At 33.9% G+C, this 18966-nt stretch overlaps 2 protein-coding genes across 6 annotated transcripts in view; one reads left to right on the top strand and one right to left on the bottom strand.

Moving 5' to 3' along the window:
• Positions 1-12910, bottom strand: part of Spn (protein phosphatase 1 regulatory subunit spinophilin) — a 96550-nt gene extending 83640 nt beyond the window's left edge. For all 5 annotated transcript variants that reach the window (XM_072528988.1, XM_072528990.1, XM_072528992.1 and 2 more), the window contains exons 1-3: positions 12782-12910; positions 12554-12700; positions 504-1320 (exon numbers count right to left, since the gene is read on the bottom strand). In XM_072528988.1, the coding sequence (XP_072385089.1) occupies positions 504-1300 (797 nt within the window). In that variant the 5' untranslated portion in view covers positions 1301-1320; positions 12554-12700; positions 12782-12910. The remainder of the gene's footprint in view (positions 1-503; positions 1321-12553; positions 12701-12781) is intronic.
• A 551-nt stretch (positions 12911-13461) lies between these two features.
• On the top strand, positions 13462-18645 carry LOC140439218 (YTH domain-containing protein 1-like). Its single transcript, XM_072528987.1, has one exon. The coding sequence runs from the start codon at positions 13678-13680 to the stop codon at positions 14971-14973; it is 1296 nt and encodes a 431-aa protein (XP_072385088.1). The 5' UTR covers positions 13462-13677; the 3' UTR covers positions 14974-18645.
• The last annotated feature ends 321 nt before the right edge of the window (positions 18646-18966 follow it).

Raw genomic sequence — 18966 nt, 5'->3', positions numbered from 1 at the left:
ACCCCGTGGAAAAAAGGTTACGAGGCAGAAAAATCGCATTTTTTGCTTCATTTTTTGAATATATTTTTGACAAAACAAATTATTCTTGGCTTTAGAAGTTGACATTTCAACAGGAAATTTAATTTTGAACCACTTTTCTGTAGATTTATGTGTACGAAAGTGCATATAATTCAAGTTAACAGTAAAAAAACTGAAAAATGGACTAATTCACCTCTTTCCCATAAACGCACCCCTTTATGGAAGCACTCCGCGGTTTTTTCATATTTGAGCGTCCATTGACCATATGAAACAATTAAAGTTTTAGTTCCTTTCTAAAGTACATAATCAATAGCCTATATAGGCTATTCGTATTTTCCTAAGAACTATTTTAGAACCGGAAATCCAAATGTCAATAATATTATTTGAATTACAATAATTATTGCGGTTAAAAAAATTTAACCATATTAATAAAAAATAGTACCTAGAGAGAACAAATATAAGAGTCAAAAAAGGATTACACCTACCTTTCTTTTTTTACAAAATTTGTCCTCCTTGAGGCTTCGGTTCGAATGGGAGGTGGTGGGGGAGAAGTTGGAGGGCTTTTTAATCTGCTGCTGAAGGAAGCGCTTCGTGTAGCAGCAGCCACTTTTGTGTCCGATCTTTCGGAATCGATTGAAACTGACAGCCGTACGTCGTTTTTATTTGGATCGCTGTTGTATCTACTATTCCGAGTTTTCGAAAAATGCGAAGTCCAGTTTCGCTGGCGCTCTATCAGTTCTTTACTATTAAACTTCCGTTCAGGTTTGTCTGGTTTCTTCATCAGAGCGGGTTTTTCGTTAGCGTTGTTCTCGGTGTCGCTGACATCGAATCCATTTGTTTTTTTGATGAACGGTAGGTTATTGCTGCAATTGTCTAGATTTTTATTGAGAGGAGGAGACGGTGTTCTGGATCCGTGATATGATTTGGCATCTCTAGTTTCGTTATTCGCAGATGAACTGCGAGATCTGGCATCCAATATATTGGAAGCGCTTCTAGTTGATTGTAGTGGAATAACTCTATCTTTCCGATTTTCCTCTCCCAACTTCTCAAACATCGCTCTGGCATTATTGAACCGTGTTACATGCGATTCAGTCCTTATTACAGTAATATTAGCCGCGTCCGCGTCTACTTTTTCGGTAGAATTGTGGCTGCTGTATCTTTTTCGAGCCGGATTTATCACGACTTCAGCTTCCTTCGGAACTGGCGTCATCGCTTGAAAAATGTTCGCGATCTCTGAAACTTTTGATCCGCCAAATCTTGGACCCTTTTTATCTTCCATCATTTTTGGTTTTATTTTTTGAGCTGTAAAAAAAGACCAAATTAAAAAATTTGGTATCTTGAAATACCAGTAAATGTATGTTTATGCGCAAAACAAAATGGTTTAAACTTATATCAAAGTAATGTGCATATTTTTCTTTTGGTCATACAAATAATTTCATACAAACTTAAAACATATTTACTAGTATAATATTGTTACGCCAAGCCAATGATATTGAGTGACTCATCAATACATATTTGACAAACTACAAAGTCAAATTTTACCAACATTAAATGAAAAACTTGACTATTATGAGAATTTTCTCCTAATGCGTTATGGGCACAACCAAGAGGCTAAAGATGTCTTCAAACAAAGATATTCTAATATAAAATCACAAATTAAGCAACGATCGGCAGAAGAAAATAAACACCTAGATGTTTTCCTGAAAACAAACCAATCGTGGTTAGAGGGAACATTCGAAATTGTTCCCACTGAAACAGCTTTCACTCAAGGCCGACCACCCAAGTCTTTTGGAGAATTAAGTGAGCGTAGTAAACGAAGGAAAACGGAAGAAATAAGGGCCTCCGTAGGTAATGAAGTTATTGTCCACGCTGCTAAATCTGTGTTGCAGACAACAGGATATAGGACCGCCTCAAAATTGCTTAACGACCTTACGAATTCACCAACACGGGCCAGTAAATATAGAAAAGCCTACAGTAAAGTTTGCGACGAGGATGAGCTACCTCCATTGGCGCCTCTGCAAGCATTCAAGATGTTAGTTAAAGCCGATCTATCGAGACGGCAGTATGAGATAATAAGAACAACAAATCCAAAACATTTCCCTTTCTATGACCCTGTTTTGAAAGCTAAACAAGAGTGCTATCCGCCAAAAGAATCTCTAAAAATTACATCTACCTGCGCAGAGAGTAACCTACAGTGCCTAATGGATCTAGCCGTGACACGATTATCAAAATACCTAGATGTGCTAATTCGACTTAACGAGCAAGAGATAAATTCGTATATGATAAATGTGAGTCAAATATTGATAGATCGCAGTTTGGCTTTCGGAAAGCACTTGGAACTAGAGAAGCAATTTTCGCTCTCCAGGTGCTTATACAGCGGTGTAGAGACGTTGATAAGGACGTGTATTTGTGCTTTGTGGATTTTAGAAAAGCATTTGACAATGTCAATCATGAACAATTGATAGATATTCTGCGAAAGACAGGTATTGACGACAAGGACATTCGAATTGTGGCAAACCTATACTGGGGTCAAACAGCAAGAGCAAAAATTGGCAACGAATTACAAAAATGTATGGAAAATGCAAATGAGGACATAAAAATAAACGGCGAGTTAACGAACAATATAAGATATGCCGACGACACGGTGATCCTTGCCAGTACCATAGACGAATTACAGCAGGTAATGGAAAGAGTTTATTCAGTTAGTGAGGAATACGGCCTGAGCCTCAACTTCAAGAAGACAAAGTGGATGCTGATAAGCAGGAAGCAACAGCCTGCTCGACAGTTACGGATAAGTAACATACTAATTGACCATGTAGAATCTTATGTGTACCTTGGCACCAACGTAAATGCAAAATGGGAACAGGCCACAGAAATTAAGGCGAGAATAGAACGAGCTAGAGCAGCATTTAGCAATATGAAAAAACTCCTCATAAGCAGGGATTTGGCTCTTCCCCTAAAACTATGTCTAGTTAAATGCTACATTTTTCCGATCTTACTGTATGGTGTGGAGGCCTGGACGCTGACGGAGACGCTCACGAGAAAACTAGAAGCATTCGAAATGTGGGTGTACCGACGAATTCTTCGTATATCCTGGACCGAACATGTCACCAACATGGAGGTAATCCAAAGAATCGGAAAGGAGAAAGAAATCGTGAATACAATTAAACAAAGAAAGCTTGAATATCTAGGCCACATATTGAGACACGATAAGTACCGTCTACTGCAATTGATTGTCCAGGGAAAAATAGACAGTAAGAGAGGGTCAGGCAGGAGAAGACACTCGTGGCTCCAAAATCTGAGGAAGTGGTTCGGGCTCACATCGGTCGAACTATTCAGAAGCGCCGCAAACAAGATCAGAATTGCCATGTTAATAGCCAACGTTCGCAACGGACAGGGCACTTGAAGAAGAAGAAGAGCAAGAGAGGAAGTCTTTACTGATAATTTGCAAATGGGGTTGTGACGGTGCCCAACAATCCAAATTTAAACAAAGTTTCAATAATGATACTGATTCAGATGCCAAAGTTTTTATGAGTTCCTTTGTACCTTTGTGCATTGTTTGTGGAAAAAACTGTAGTAAAATTATATGGCAAAATCCAACCCCTTCTTCGTCAAAGTTTTGCCGGCCAATTCGATTTAGATTTGTAAAAGAAACAACAGATGTAACTAAAGAAGAGATACAATATGTGCAGGAGTCCATTAAACAACTGAACTATACAATTGTTACGTTGAATGAAGAGGAGTTTTCGTTCGAGCACCAACTCAAAATGAGTATGATTGACGGTAAGGTGCAACGCAATCACAGACACAAAGTCAACATCCCAGTACTACATTTGTGGAGCTACCTCAAAGAACTTTAATGATTTGTCAATGAAAAATACTGTAAACCCTCAAGTTTTGGAATTCGGTTTGTCAAGTCGGAAATTCAGGGGAGGTTTCGGAATGAAACCGGACTACTCGTTGACATGCCAAAAGCCAACTTTGGCAACACTAATGATGGCAACACAAGCCGCAGATTTTTTGAAAATCCCGAATTGGCTTCAGACATTACAGGTATTAGCTTTGATATTATTTACAGGTTCAAGGTAATTTTAAAAACTATTTCAAGTGACCACAAAATCAATGCTGAAAAATATTATACGTATGCGTAAGAAACAGCAAAATTGTACGTGGAACTGTATTTTTGGCATCCAATGACGCCAACCATGCACAAGCTATTGATACATAGAAGCCAAATAATAAAAAATTCGCTACTTTCAATAGAACAGCTATCAGAAGAAGCTGTAGAGGCCCGGAACAAGCATTTCCGATCATACCGGTTAAATTTTGCTAGAAAATTTTCTAGAGAAGAGTGTAACTTAGATGTATATTATAGGCTTTTGTTAAGTTCTGATTCCTTCATTAGTTGCTTGAGAAAAATAAAAAAAACCTTCACGCAAGGCATTTCTATCTGAAACGATTGTACTTTTATTACCTGCTGACCCAAACACAGAGTCAATGGAGTCGTCTGAACCGGAAGATAAGGATTATTAATATATTTTTTTTATTGTTAATTTTGAGTTTTCATTCATTTGTGTGTTGTAACGATTACTGTTTTTTATAACATGACAAATATAGGTTTGTTGTAAAAAATATATACTTTTCCTTTAATTTAATTGAAAGTAGAACCAAAATTACCAAATATAATTTTAGCCGCCTAAATCTTTGAAATATATGTATGTGCGCCGCTCGGAGCAAACCAGCAACGTGGTCGGCCGTTCTTCCGTAAGAAATACATTGCCTATCTTACCTAGACTGCATTCTAACTGTGTTTTCTACTATAGCATATTTAACAATCTAATAAACATTTCCAAAACCAGCAAAGATCTGGATATTGTATTCTATCCACACAATTGTGCTGCTCGAAAAAAACAGGTTAATAATTTATGTTTAGATAATACGCTATTTAAAACTTACTGAAACTGAGATTCATCACTCATAAATACGTAATTTAAGGGAAAGTAAACAAGACAGTTAACATCTGGAACTCTGTATACCTATGATGCTTTTGTTGGTGCGATAAAAGTGGTCATAAAAATAACTATCCAATTCGTGACAATAAAATGTTTTACGTTTTTACGGCTGTAAAAGCGTGTGTCACCAAATGAATATAATGAAATGATGGGAGCAATCCAATAAAGCTAGCAGAATTAAGGTATTAATGGTACAAAAAGAAAAGCATACACTCGTAAACCAGAATTAGCTAGAAAAAATCAAATGTCATGGATTTGATGAACAAAAATCTTACCTCCAAGTATACTACAGTATACATATACTCTTTTTTCTAAGTAGGTAATGTAGTTTCGACACACTCCTACTAAGTTATATAATACTTACGATAATAAAGCTGGATATAGAATCAGGTGTATCCAGTGAGGGCCAGAAGGAGTAGAAAATAAATAAATGATCATTAAATTTTGTTACTGGAATTTATTACAATTCTTGAAATAACTATTTTAATAATCAAAAAAATTCGTATTGAAAAGTATGTATTTAAATTAGGTACCCATAATTTATCGTGATAGCGGGTAGATATTCTTGTACGATCCCGGTATAAGATAGATCTACTTCAGCTATGCAACCCTGCCCACGCGATACATGGCTATCCCCCAACCGGTACCAGGGGAAGTCATGTCCCTACCCCAAGATCCCACACATCCATTCCCAAGGAGTAAGAAAAATCATTGGGGAAGGCAACGGGAAACCACCCCACTTAACTTTCCCTAGTATAATCACAATGGATTAAGTCAATATAGAAACGGCCCTTAGTCCCGGGCACCCCTTAAGTGGGGAGAGGGTGCTAAGAATCCCCCGGTTGCCACAAATATTTAGATTTAAGCATGATAAGAAGATTGGTACATGGAATGTACGAAGTTTATTCCAGGCCGGAAAAGTGAATAACGTAATTAAAGAAATGCGAAGACTCAACATTGACATACTTGGATGCAGTGAAGTTAGATGGCCCAATTTAGGCCAGTGCGAAATAAAAAACCACACAATATACTACTGTAAAAATACTACAACAAGAAACAAAAACAGAGTTGCTAATAGTTGCTATAATAGTAAATAAAGAAGTTAACAAATGTGTACTTAGTTTTATAGGAATATCAGTACTCAAAAGTAATGCTAAACCAGTTAACGTGAACATTATTCAAGCATATGCTTTAACTTCGGAAAGCTCAGAGCAGGAAATAGAAATATTCTATGAACAATTGAAAGAATACCTAAAACATACCAAAAAACAATAGGTGAATATCCTGCTAGGAGATTTCAACTCCAAAGTAGGCAAAGGAGGTGATGGCAATACTGTGGGACACTTTGGACTAGGAACGCGAAATGATAGAGGAGGCCGCCTTGTTCAGTTCTGCCAGGAAACGGATAGTGGAATAACGAACACCTTTTTCCAATTACCATCTCGAAGACTTTACACTTTTAACCTACATAAAAAGATCAAAAACTTAACGGGAGGAAACGGATCACGAAGTCATAACTTAATATTAGACGAGCACAACAACCTGCTCTACGAAAATGAGAGAATACTTCAGAGATGGAGGCAATACATGAAAGAATTATTCAAGGAAGAGCAAGAGACAGAAGTCAGTGTTTCTGGATGTTCAGGACCAGAAATAACGCTCGGTGAAGTAACATATGCAATAAAAAGACTAAAAACCAACAAAGCACCTGGACCTGATAACAAACAAGCTGAAATATTGAAACTATTTGAAAACAACCAACTCAAACTCCTAACGAGTTTACTGAACAAAATCTATGAAACTGCAGAATTTCCTACAGATTGGCTAGTTTCCACCTTCATCCCTCTCCCCAAAAAGGCAAATGCCACCAGATGCTCTGATTACAGAATTATAAGCTTCATGAGCCATGCACTCAAAACCCTTCTTTCTGTTATTCACTCTCGCATATATAGAAAACTTGAAGAAAGCATTAGCCGTGTTCAGTTTCAGTTCAGTTCATACAAGTATTGATAAAAAGAGCTCGAGACGTAAATTGCGAAGTCTACGCATGCTTTATAGACTTTGAAAAAGCATTTGACAAGGTGCAACATCAAAAATTATTTCAGATACTGAAAGAATCTAGTATTGATGAACAAGATTTACGCCTAATTAAAAATTTATACTTACAGCAAAGGGCAACTGTACGAGTAGACAACGAAACCTCACAAGAATTCACAATAAAACGGGGAGTACGACAGGGCTGCATTTTATCACCGACGTTGTTCAATACTTACTCGGAAATGCTGTTCAGGGAAGCTATTGATGGTTTAAGAGAAGGTATAAAAATCAATGGTGAAATCATAAACAATTTAAGATATGCGGACGATACGGTTTTGATCGCTGATAATGCGGAGGATCTGCAAACATAAATAGACCGTGTAGTGGAAACCTGTGACAGATACGGCATGAAATTAAACTATAAGAAGACCAAAATTCTTGCAGAAAGTAAAAACGACGTAATACAGCACCAATTCACAGCTAATAATGAACCCTTGAAAATAATCGACAAAATTACATACCTTGGATGCAGCCTAAATAAGGAATAGGACTACTCACAGGAAATACGTCGTATAGAAAAGGCGAGAGCTGTCTTCAATCGCCTCAGGAAGATTTTATGTAATATGAAACTAAACATTGATAAAGAACACAAATCTTGAGATGCTATGTATTTTCTACCCTTTTATATGGAGTCAAAGCCTGGACCTTGACGGAGGCAACATCCAAACGATTAGAAGCCTTCGAAATGTGGTGCTACCGCCGCATGCTCAGAATTTCCTATATCCATCATTTTACAAACAACACTGTGATCCAACGTATGAATAAAGATATGGAAATTATGCGTATCGTGAAAATCAGAAAGATGACATACTTAGGGCATGTGATGCGCAATGAGAATATCAACTAATTCAACTAATTTTACAAGGCAAGATAGAGGGCATAAGATCTCAAGGGCGCAGAAGAACATCGTGGTTGAAGAACATTAGACAGTGGGCAGGAATGACTACCATACATCTATTTAGAGCAGCTGTCAACAAAGTTGTATGGACCAACGTGATTGCCAACAACAGAGGATGGGCACCAAAAAAAAAATGTATCGTTATTTTATTGTTGTTCGAAATTATCCCAGAATCTACACAATCGTCTGGTAGAGGAAGCTAGTCAACCAGTTAGTAGCTTTCAAGACAGTGAATAGTCTCTAGCAGTCTAGAATAATACACAAGCGGCTTAACAGGAGGAAAGGAAATCTTCTAGAAGGGTCTCCTTCCTTCGGTCTAGTAAGCTCCGCGTCAGGCGTCACAATATAAACTGAACCATCCGCCGCTAGTTATTCAGTATTTTAGTTGAATTTAGTTTGCCGATCTTCAGATGATGTGTCCTATTCATTCCAAATATTTAATTCCTCTCGCTATCTTTATATGTATTTGTTTCTTTTTAATTTTCTTTCTCCTTATGGGGCGATATCATTTCCTAAGATCGTTTTCATTATTTTCCATTCAAATCATAAGTATTTTTCTTGGTCATATCAGTGTTTTATATATCTTTATAGAATATATATCTTTGGATAGAATCTTTAGACAAATATAAGAAAAAACGAAGGAGTACAACATAGACTGCCATTACATCTTCATAGACTTTAAGGCAGCATACGATACTGTTGATAGACTCCAATTATATTCGGCTATGCTCGAATTTGGAATACAAAAAGGATTGGTAGAATTAATTGACTGCGCAAGGGAGATGCGCTATCATGCACGCTGTTCAATGTAGCGTTAGAAAAAGTTATAGAGATTCTGGAATGAACTTAACAAGTATGATATACCCGTAGTATACAAATAATGACATATGCTGATGATTTCCTGATCATTGGAAAAACTTGAAATTAGGCACTAATTAAGTCCACTATGTCAAATTTGTGCATTTTTACAAATTTTGCAGCAAGGGCCATAAATAATAAAACTCAGCTGAATGTTATTTTTACCAACTGTACCACAGCTTTTGATAATATTGATCACTCTATACTTATTGAAAAGCTAAGCAAGTTTGATTTTGATTCAGAAGCATGTATGTTTATGAGGTCATATCTTTCTGATAGGTAGGTCAAATCAAGTTAAAGTGGGGAACAGTTTATCTAAGCCATTTATGTCGACATCCGGTGTACCACAAGGTAACAACTTGTGTGAAGTTTTCCATAAGCCTACTATTTGCAGATGATTTTAAGATTTTTCGAGAAATTTCAACTCTACAGGACTCTGAGATGCTGCAATGTGATCTGAACTCAGTAAGTCAATAGTTCGTTGATAAAAAAATGTTTCTAAACACTTCTAAATGTCATGTTTTTACCATCACAGGAAAACACAATTCATGGAGAACCAATACAGTAAAAGTAGGTAATTGCTTTTCTCACTAATATGTGTGTGATGAGTCCCACAGGGGAGCAAACTAGGACCATTGCTCTTTATTTTATTTATTAACGACTTGCCAGACACTATTAAATCTTGTAACAGCTTAAGTATGGCGATGATTTTAAACTTTTTAAAACAATCTCTAATAAGAAAGACGCAGTCAAATTGCAAGATGATCTAAGATCAGTTATTCAATGGTTTAATGATTCAAAAATGACTCTTAATGTTAAAAAGTGTGCAGTAGTTTCTTATACAAGAAAACTCAATAGCGTTATTGAAGGTTATTATATTAATGATGATTGAGTTGGGAGAGTGAGTGTTATGAAGGATCTTGGAGTTAAATTCCAAATCAACATGAAGTTCAATATACACTTTTATGAAATAACTAACAGAGCTTATTGTGCTTTGGATTTTGTCAGTAGAAATAGCACAATTATAAAACTCTATAATGCCCTGGTGAGACCACATATGGAATATGCTTCAATCATCTGGTCTCCTACTGCATTTTCAAACTCAGAATTGATTGAAAAAGTGCAAAAAACGATATTTAAGATTTCTATATGTAAATAAAAATAAATAAATAAATAAGAAATATCCATATGCGGTCTCATACAGGGTAATGTTAGACTCATTTCAGTTGCAGTCACTTGCCACTAGAAGAAACAGTCAGGTCATTATGTTCATATACTTGATTGTTAACAGTATTAAAGTACACAAACTGTGGTTTAATTGAGTTTATTTACTTTAGAGTACCCAAGAGTAGGTTAAGGATAACTAACCTAGATCTATTCTTTACAAATTACTATAGAAACATATCACCAATAAACAATGTTAAAAATTTGTAATGAAGTATTTAATATACTAATAATGTGAATATAAGCTGTGAACTTAAGACATTGCTTGCTCATCAGCACTGGTTTTAAGGGGTTTATTGTATTTTTTTCTTATTGTATTATTAATGTTCATTCATTTATTGTATTTTTTTGTCTTAAACACTTTACATGTAATTACTATTAGTCTATAGTGTTTGTAAGGTGTCTAAATAAATAAATTTACTCAAACATCTCCAGTCCCTTTTAAAACTTCTGCAGTGATCTGGTCTGCGCCAGAAGATTTTCTATTTTTTAACTTTTTGATTGCTTTTTCTACCTCTGACTTTAGAATGTTTGGTTCTCTCTCAGCAGTGGCGCACCCAGAGCGGGGTTTTGGGGGGTTAACCCCCCCCCCCAGACCCTATTCTGACATTGTTACTCACATATTTTAAGGACTCAAAATGGAGGTAACATCATAAAAAAAATTTCGATGACCAACCAAACCCCCCCAGAGGCAAATTCTAGGTGCGCTACTGTCTTTCAGTAGTGAACTCATAGTAATTTGCATTCTGGGGATCATCTGCATATAGACTTTGACAATATTTTCTCCATACCTCCGCAATCCCTTTCGCATCATTTATAATATGTTGGTTTTGATCCATTATTGTTTGTGTGATTGGTTTAAATTCCTGGATAAATATCGGTCTTTGTTATATAGCTCATGGGATTCATACCGGTTTGAAGATTTAGTTATAAGTGCTCAGTGCTCATATAAAGCACAATCTGAAAAATTATCCAAATACTGTTGAAAAACAGTATCTGGACACTATTTAAAATAATTTAATGAGGCATTACTTTTGAGGGGTTTTGTGAATAGAATAAATTTTATTTGATTTTCATCTTCACAATAATCTTGAGAAAAATCAAAACATTTGTTAAATTTAAAATAAAATTGTGCAATTTAATATTTTTAAGTATTTATTGAATTTTAAAATCATCAATATTTCTGCTCATATTGTTATGTCTTTTCTTTTAATTTAAATAAAAATTCTAGAGCCTTGAAACTTGGTATGTAGCTTCCTTCTGGTTTAATGAAGAAATGGCTTTTCTTTTTCTTGGAGCAAAGGTCTTGAGCCTTTAAACTTGATATATATTGGTAATATTTAAGAGATCTACAAAGTTTTAATCTCCTTGTCTAGCATATAATTTTTTACATACATTTTAATTGCATTTTTAACCTATTAAGCTATTGGAACTGTTATTTTATTTGTAATTGAAATGCTTGGAAAAGAAACAGCACTTTGAGTATGTGATTAAAATACACCAACAATTTTCTGTAGAAAAGTTTTTCTTATTTTCGTATTAAATAAATAAATGCTTATTATTTTTCTGTCCTGGGACAGCTCCAGTGATAATTAAATATAGTCCATCACCCACTACTTTAGAAAATTAGAAATTCATAGATTACTACCCAATTATAAGTAAATTAAACTTACATAACATTAATTACAATAATAGCAAACCTATTTTGTTTGGAACAGGATGTTTTTATGATGGAAATAAATTTTTATGCAATTTTAAGGTAATATCCAAATAATAATAATTTTAAAAAAGCTATTACGAATTCTTTTTTATACATTTAAACATTTTTTTTCTAGCACATTACTTTTTAATAAAATATGCACATAATTATGGCTATTACTGTGTATAAATATGAGTTTACTGTTTATATTTCCATATAAAATTTATAACATATAAACCTAAAAACATAAATAGAAGCAGTAGATAACTATTTCTATATTTTTGACAGTTATACCAAAATACTTTTATAATATTAACTGTTAATTTTATTAAAGACGATTTTATAATAAATTAGCATTTTTAAATAGCATTACTAAGACTTCGTTATAAAAACCGTACAGAAAAGTTCTTCTTACTATCAAAATAGGAATGTTATCAAAATAAAAAAGTGAGATGAAACCAATAAAAAATATATTCATTTACAATAAACTGAAAATATACACAGGAAAATAACAAAACAAAACAGTGTGACCTCAGCATTGACATTTATGATGCCCAGATGGCCTTTGCATTATAACCCAGCCCCTTATTCAATATAATTTTATCTCCGACAAGTGCAATAAAATTATGTTATTTAAAAACGTAATATTATTTCATAAAACAATATACGAAAAGGTTGATGTGTGCAGACAGCTTGTAATCAAAATAAGCTCATAATTACAATCTATAAGACAAAAATATAACTTACCCCTGATACAGAGACGGAAAATCTCCGTTTAGCTGATAAATATGAGTTTTTCGGGAGTATGCATCCTATTTGTGCCTTTTGAAATATTGCATGTTAGATGCATTTAAGTGGGATTAACGTCTCCATAATCAACAAATTTGTTTGCACCTGCGAATAGAACTCATGAGACGTCGTACTTCTGTCATATTTTTAAATATTCACTTCACGGAAGATACACATTATACTTACAAAACAGATTATTTGTCGGCTTTACATGAATACACTCCTCCCCACAATCACTTTTTCTGCTTGACAATTTCAATTTTACAGAGCAACAACCGGAGTTGCTCTTCTGCGCAAGACCTACACCCCGTTTCGTTTGACCATTCAGAAAATTTTAATCAACGGCGCCAAGGTTAAACACTCTTGAACAAAGATTTTATGTTTTTTTAAGATAAAATACTGGATGCTGGATGTTTATTACTGATTTGAATATTTTGTATTTGGGAATTGTGTTTTAATATATTTTCAAAATATAAACAATTTGTTTATTATAAACTGGAAGATATGTCCTTGCTAGAAAATACGTCAGTTTAAAATAATTTTTTTTATTGTTATTGGTTGGTTTAATGACAACATATTTGCTTATGAGAACCTCAGGTTCTCGAGATTTGAGTATATTTATGGGGCAGTTGATTTATTTTATAATGATAAATTTTTAAATTGATAAAATATATAATTTGTTATAATCTGTAATAAACTGGATTATGCAGAATGACATGTTATCTATATAGTGCAGTTAAACCCCCTGTTTTGTTGGAAAATATACCAAAAAAACATTTATCTTCTTTCTTTGCTATAAATCTTGCTGGCTTCTATACCTAAAAAGATGAGGAATCGATTTCCATGAAAAAATCTATGCGATGACACACGTTTTGACATTTGACGTTCAGAAGAAAGCTTGCGGCTTGATTTTTGCTAAAAACACACAAAGTGCAACCAACTTAAATTATTAGTGAAGGTGTTCTATTTTATTTTGAAAATAAACGAAAATCAAAGTAAAATAATATCCTTGTTAAGTGAAACTTGCAAAATGTTTCTAGGATAAGTTTTAAAAGTGTGTGGACATCCATGTTTTGGTGATAATGAATACTGAAAATCTAAATCTTAGTCTAGATATGGGTGACGATATGAAATTAGATGAAGTAAACTATGAAAGTGATGTATCCTCCTCCAGTTCTGAAATTTCAACCGGTCCAAGCATCAGTTCTTCTAGCACTAATTCTTCCGGTCAACTGCAACGATCGCGGCACAAGAGGGACCGTTCTAGGAGTGCATCACCAGCCTCAAAGAGACCACGTTCCAAAGATAAATTGAAATCTTATGACTATATAACGAAGTTAAATTATTTGTTTCGTGATGCCCGTTTTTTTGTTATTAAATCTAATAATTCTGAGAATATCATCCTTTCAAAAGCCAAAGGTGTGTGGTCAACTCTTCCTCAAAATGAATCAAACCTGAATCAGGCATATAAAGAATCAAGAAATGTTCTTCTAATCTTTTCTGTTAAAGAAAGTGGAAAGTTTGCAGGTTTTGCTCGTTTACATAGTGAATCAAGACATGATGGATCTCCAATTTCTTGGGTACTCCCACCTGGTTTATCAGCCAAAGCTTTGGGAGGTGTCTTTAAAGTAGACTGGATTTGTCGTAAAGAGTTATCATTTTTGAGCACAATGCATTTGTATAATCCATGGAATGATGGAAAACCTGTAAAAATTGGTAGAGATGGACAAGAAATTGAACCCCGTGTAGCTGAGGAATTATGCCGTTTATTTCCTGAAGATGAGGGAATTGACTTATTACCAATATTAAGATTAGCTAAAGAAGCTGGTAAAAAAAGTACCTTACGTAGTAGAGATGGACACAGACACCCAAAAGCCAGAATGCCAATAGCAGCCAGACCTTCCTCTTTCAACTATAGAGGAAGAGGATCATCTTTTTCCAGGAGAAAATACTTTTTATCTAGAGGACTGACAACAAATAACTATAGACGCTCAGCATCGCCAAGGCCAAGGGATAGGTATTCTATGTTTTATGAAAGGGACACATCTAGGCCATATACAGCAGCAGCAGCTGAAGCTTATGTTGCTGATTACATGAGAACTATGCAGCATCAATTACCTCCTTTGCCATATGTAGCATCTGCAATTTACCCACCTTATGATAATTTACCTCCACCCAGATACTATGAAGGACTTCCTGTACCAGATTATTCGTCTTCTAGATTAGCATCATATTCTGATAAAAGGTCGTATGATAGATCTGTTGATGAATTTATTTGGAGAACAACAGAACGTTCTAGAGTTAGGGACAGAGAACGTGATAGGGGAAGGGAAAGAGAAAGAAGCAGAAGCCACCATAGGTATAGGGATAGAAGGTGAATACCATAGTACCATATAGAGTTGTAATCATGTTTATTTTCTATCATATTTTGGATTTTTAGAGAACCTTAACTTCAAAATAAAAAGTTTCATTATATTTTCGTGCATAAAATATCCATTAAATTTTTATATATTATGAAATTGCTTTATGCATGTTCAAAAGGTCTTTTTCTAATATAATGACTGCTATCTACATCTTTAGATACAGTTATATTTTGTTAAATAAATTTATATTTAACATATATTCAGATGTAATAAATTCAGATATTTTGTTTATTTTTCATTTGCACATTCCATACAAATGTATTATTTTTTAGTTTTATGGTATTATTGTTAAAATTCATATTTACTCTTGTTGTGGACAAAACAATTCATTTAATCTTTATCATTACTCTTAATCATTATTATGTATTACATTTACTATGTAGTATATTAATCTCTCGTGTGAGTCATCGGAGTGAAGAGTGTATTAATTTCTGTATGAACAGCCATTTTCTTCTCTTTCTTCAGCATCACTGCTCTTGTGCCTATTGTTTCACAAATAAAGCTTATCTATTGAAATAGTCATTGTGGTAGTGTGTGTAGTCAATAGATTTTGTGGGAATTCTGGGTTTGGGAGTTTTTGTTATGAAATCCTTCAATCTGTTTTTCTTGCAGTGATAAAAATTACATCACATGCTGAGTTGACTTGACAGTGTTGAAGTAGGATATCATACAATACTGTAGCATTAACTGCCATTTGATTTCCATTGTCTGTAAGAACCAACACCGAATTCTTATCATGAGTTTTACTGAAGAAACAATTGTATTTGTCCACAACTATTTAGTAAGATACAATTACTTTGACAATACAATCACTATATTTCAGTGCTTAAGATTTTACTGAATGATGAGATCTTTTGACTGCATGCATATATTTGTAAAATAGATTAAGAAGGAAAAGTATTTTTAACAAATTTACAGTGTACTCTATCTATATATACTGTAATAAATGTCAGATTTTGAGCTTTTTATGTCTACACAGGTAATTGAAGATTTGTTAAAATATTTAATGACTTCTTGAGCCTTCTACTGAGTGACTCATATTTTTATGTTGTTTAATTTTCTTTCGTTCACATATCTAATATATTTATTTATCAATCAAATTCCACAACTATTATCATTTAGTTCTTTCCATGGCTTTATTTTGAAACATGAGTCTAAAAAGTTACCATACCGTAGATAAGGCCTGTACCATTTGGTAATTGATGAGTCATGTATATATATGTAATATATTTTTATATTTCTTTGTACACTTTTTTAAGATAGTACAGATATTTTCGTATTGTATTTTAAGGTATATTATCATCGCCTTTCTTAAAAGTCCACAAGAAGTATGCTCAATTATCAATCAAATTGTTTTTTTTCTACATATATTTGTAGTATGAAACTTCTACCAATAGATAGGGTGTTTCAGTAACACAATGCAGTGCATGGCATAATGACGTAATTGGAAATTTGATTTTAAATTCTGGAATATTTATTCCATTGGAAAAATAATATTAAACAAATTCTTTGTGGTATTTGTTGATAAAAGGGAAAAATATATATACAATTAAAAAATCTACAAACTTCATACAGTGTTTAAATATGAAAACCTGGTGTATTACATAGGTTTCAAGAAAGGTAGAGATATTGATCACAAAGTTGACAGGTTTCATTCAGTATATATGCAGAACATTATACAGAACATTGAAGAAGAAGAAAAATAATACAATGATAAAACTTTATAACACAATGACCACACTTATTCTATTACATCTATTACAATCTTAGTAATGACATAAAGAGATAACTCCAGAATTCCAGATTAGCATCCAAGAGTTCAAACAATGTTAAAAATATTCTTTAAAATTTCTGGATTGAAGTCAATTTTTGTAACCCATCTTTTTATCGTTAAAATAGATATCCCTTTGATTTTCTTTGATATTTCTTCTCTATTCCCTTAGGTAGGTAATTATGATTATTTTCTCAGCCATTATTATTATTAATATATGTGCAGATATAAGCTTATTAATATATGTGCAGATATAAGCTTATTAATATATGTGCAGATATAAGCCTCTTCCAGTTCTTTGCAAATTTTTCTTTTGAAAGTGGTCTAAATCCTATGTTTTCCAGCAATACTTTACATTTTATCTTCGCTATCTCTTCTAAGTTTTTCCACGATTCTTTTAGTTTTTATATGACGCCAAGCCAACCGTATATTCGAGGGCTTTTGCCAATTGTAATTTAATTTTAGCCATTCTTTCAAAATCATCTGATACTCAGATTTTTTTGTTTGAATTTCTTCATTTCTAACTCTGTCTTATAGTGTGCTTATTCACAGTATAGTTCTTCCCCTAGCTCATTGTGTTATTTGGAACTACCTTAAAATATTTAAATACTCTTTGTTTTAAATGTATGTGATTTCCCAAGACAGGTATAAAATCCAGTTTCTCAAAAGTTGTTTCTGGTTACAAACTACTAGGAGGAATACTACTACCAAGTACTACTTCTCAACATTTGACATTCTCATGTTCATTCTATAAAAAAAAGTTTGTCAAAAGTTAATCTACTAAATTGGACTTCTTCTGCCAAAGCTGTCATACTGTGCCGAATATACACTTGGATAATCCTGATTTAGGTCATTGACCTGTTTGTTCAATGAAAGAAATCAACAGTTAATGACATAATTGCTGCCCTTATGTCATGTTCTCAGTTGACCTGCAGGTGTTTATTTTTACCTTACGCTCTGGCTGTACAGCACTTGGTCTGCCACATGACATCTCTCCATTCTTTTCTGTTATTGGCTGGTTGCTGCCACCATTGAATTCTCAATCTCTGTCTGAGTCCCAATGTCCATCTGAGTCAGGGTTTCCTCCCCCCTCTCTGTATATGGGCCTCTCACCTTATCCGCCCTTTCTTTATTTCACTCATCAAATTTTGTTATCCTAAATGTAGCTACAGCTACAGATTTTTCTCTCCCACCTTCTGAATACTTCTTCAACATTGCTAAACAAAGTTCATGTTTCACTTCCATACTTCTGATACTTAAATAGCTTCTTTTAGCTGCTGTCATCGTGGCTTTAAACTACTGCATCACAGAATTGTTTTTGGTTGCTACTGCACCCAGGAATTTAAAACTTATTACTCTTTAGTACTGTGTCCATTTATGATTTCTTGATCTTGTGCCTTCCCGTTGGTTCTTTGACAAGAGCTTGGTTTTCCTCTGGAAACTCTGTCCTGTCTTCACAGCATGGCATTCTACAGCTGTATTATGATTTCTACAGCTCTTTTAATTATGATTTTAGCGATTCCTTCAAGAGCCAAGTTAAATGACACATAGATGTTATATCTCCTAGCCTTAAACTGATTACTATTTCTACAAATGTTGAGAATTCTGCTATTTTAACCCTACTGATTGCTGAATCAAGAGTTATTTTGAGTACATATTTCTGTGGAACGTCAAATTCACTCAGTGCTATACAGATATCTTCTATTTACACAAGCATATGCTTTTTTGACGTCTATAGCGTTGGTACACATCTACATTCTGCTTATAACACTTTCTAATATCTATCTCAGTGCAAATTTTTGGTCGGTGAGAGAACACTTAGTTCAGAAACCCCGTTGGTATTCCCCAATCACAAATTCACCAAAAACAAATAATACCAATCGCACAGAATGAATGTTTATAACCAAAATTCCTTATTTATTCTTCAAACTTTAAAAAAGAACAATATTTCCAACTTCTTATGGGACAAATACACACAAATTAAAAATGTTTGGAAAGGTATTTAAAATCCTCGCCCATTGTGACGTCAAACTTAGGTAGTCCATTAAAAACCAGCACAAATCATTTTTAGGCTTTTACTAGGTAAATCATAAATCTTATACAAATAAACTTTAGTCAAGAAACAACATCAAACGAAATTACTAATTTGCTTCTAGTTTCCACTTACGTCATGACTA

Source organism: Diabrotica undecimpunctata, chromosome 4, assembly GCF_040954645.1.
Source record: "Diabrotica undecimpunctata isolate CICGRU chromosome 4, icDiaUnde3, whole genome shotgun sequence".
NCBI classification, from domain to species: Eukaryota; Metazoa; Arthropoda; class Insecta; order Coleoptera; family Chrysomelidae; genus Diabrotica; species Diabrotica undecimpunctata.
This window is presented reverse-complemented; position numbering and strand designations above follow the sequence as displayed.

What these genes read in the sequence shown, in the direction of transcription:
- LOC140439218 (XM_072528987.1), top strand. Translation starts at nt 13,678, where the DNA reads ATGAATACTGAAAATCTAAATCTTAGTCTAGATATGGGTGACGATATG.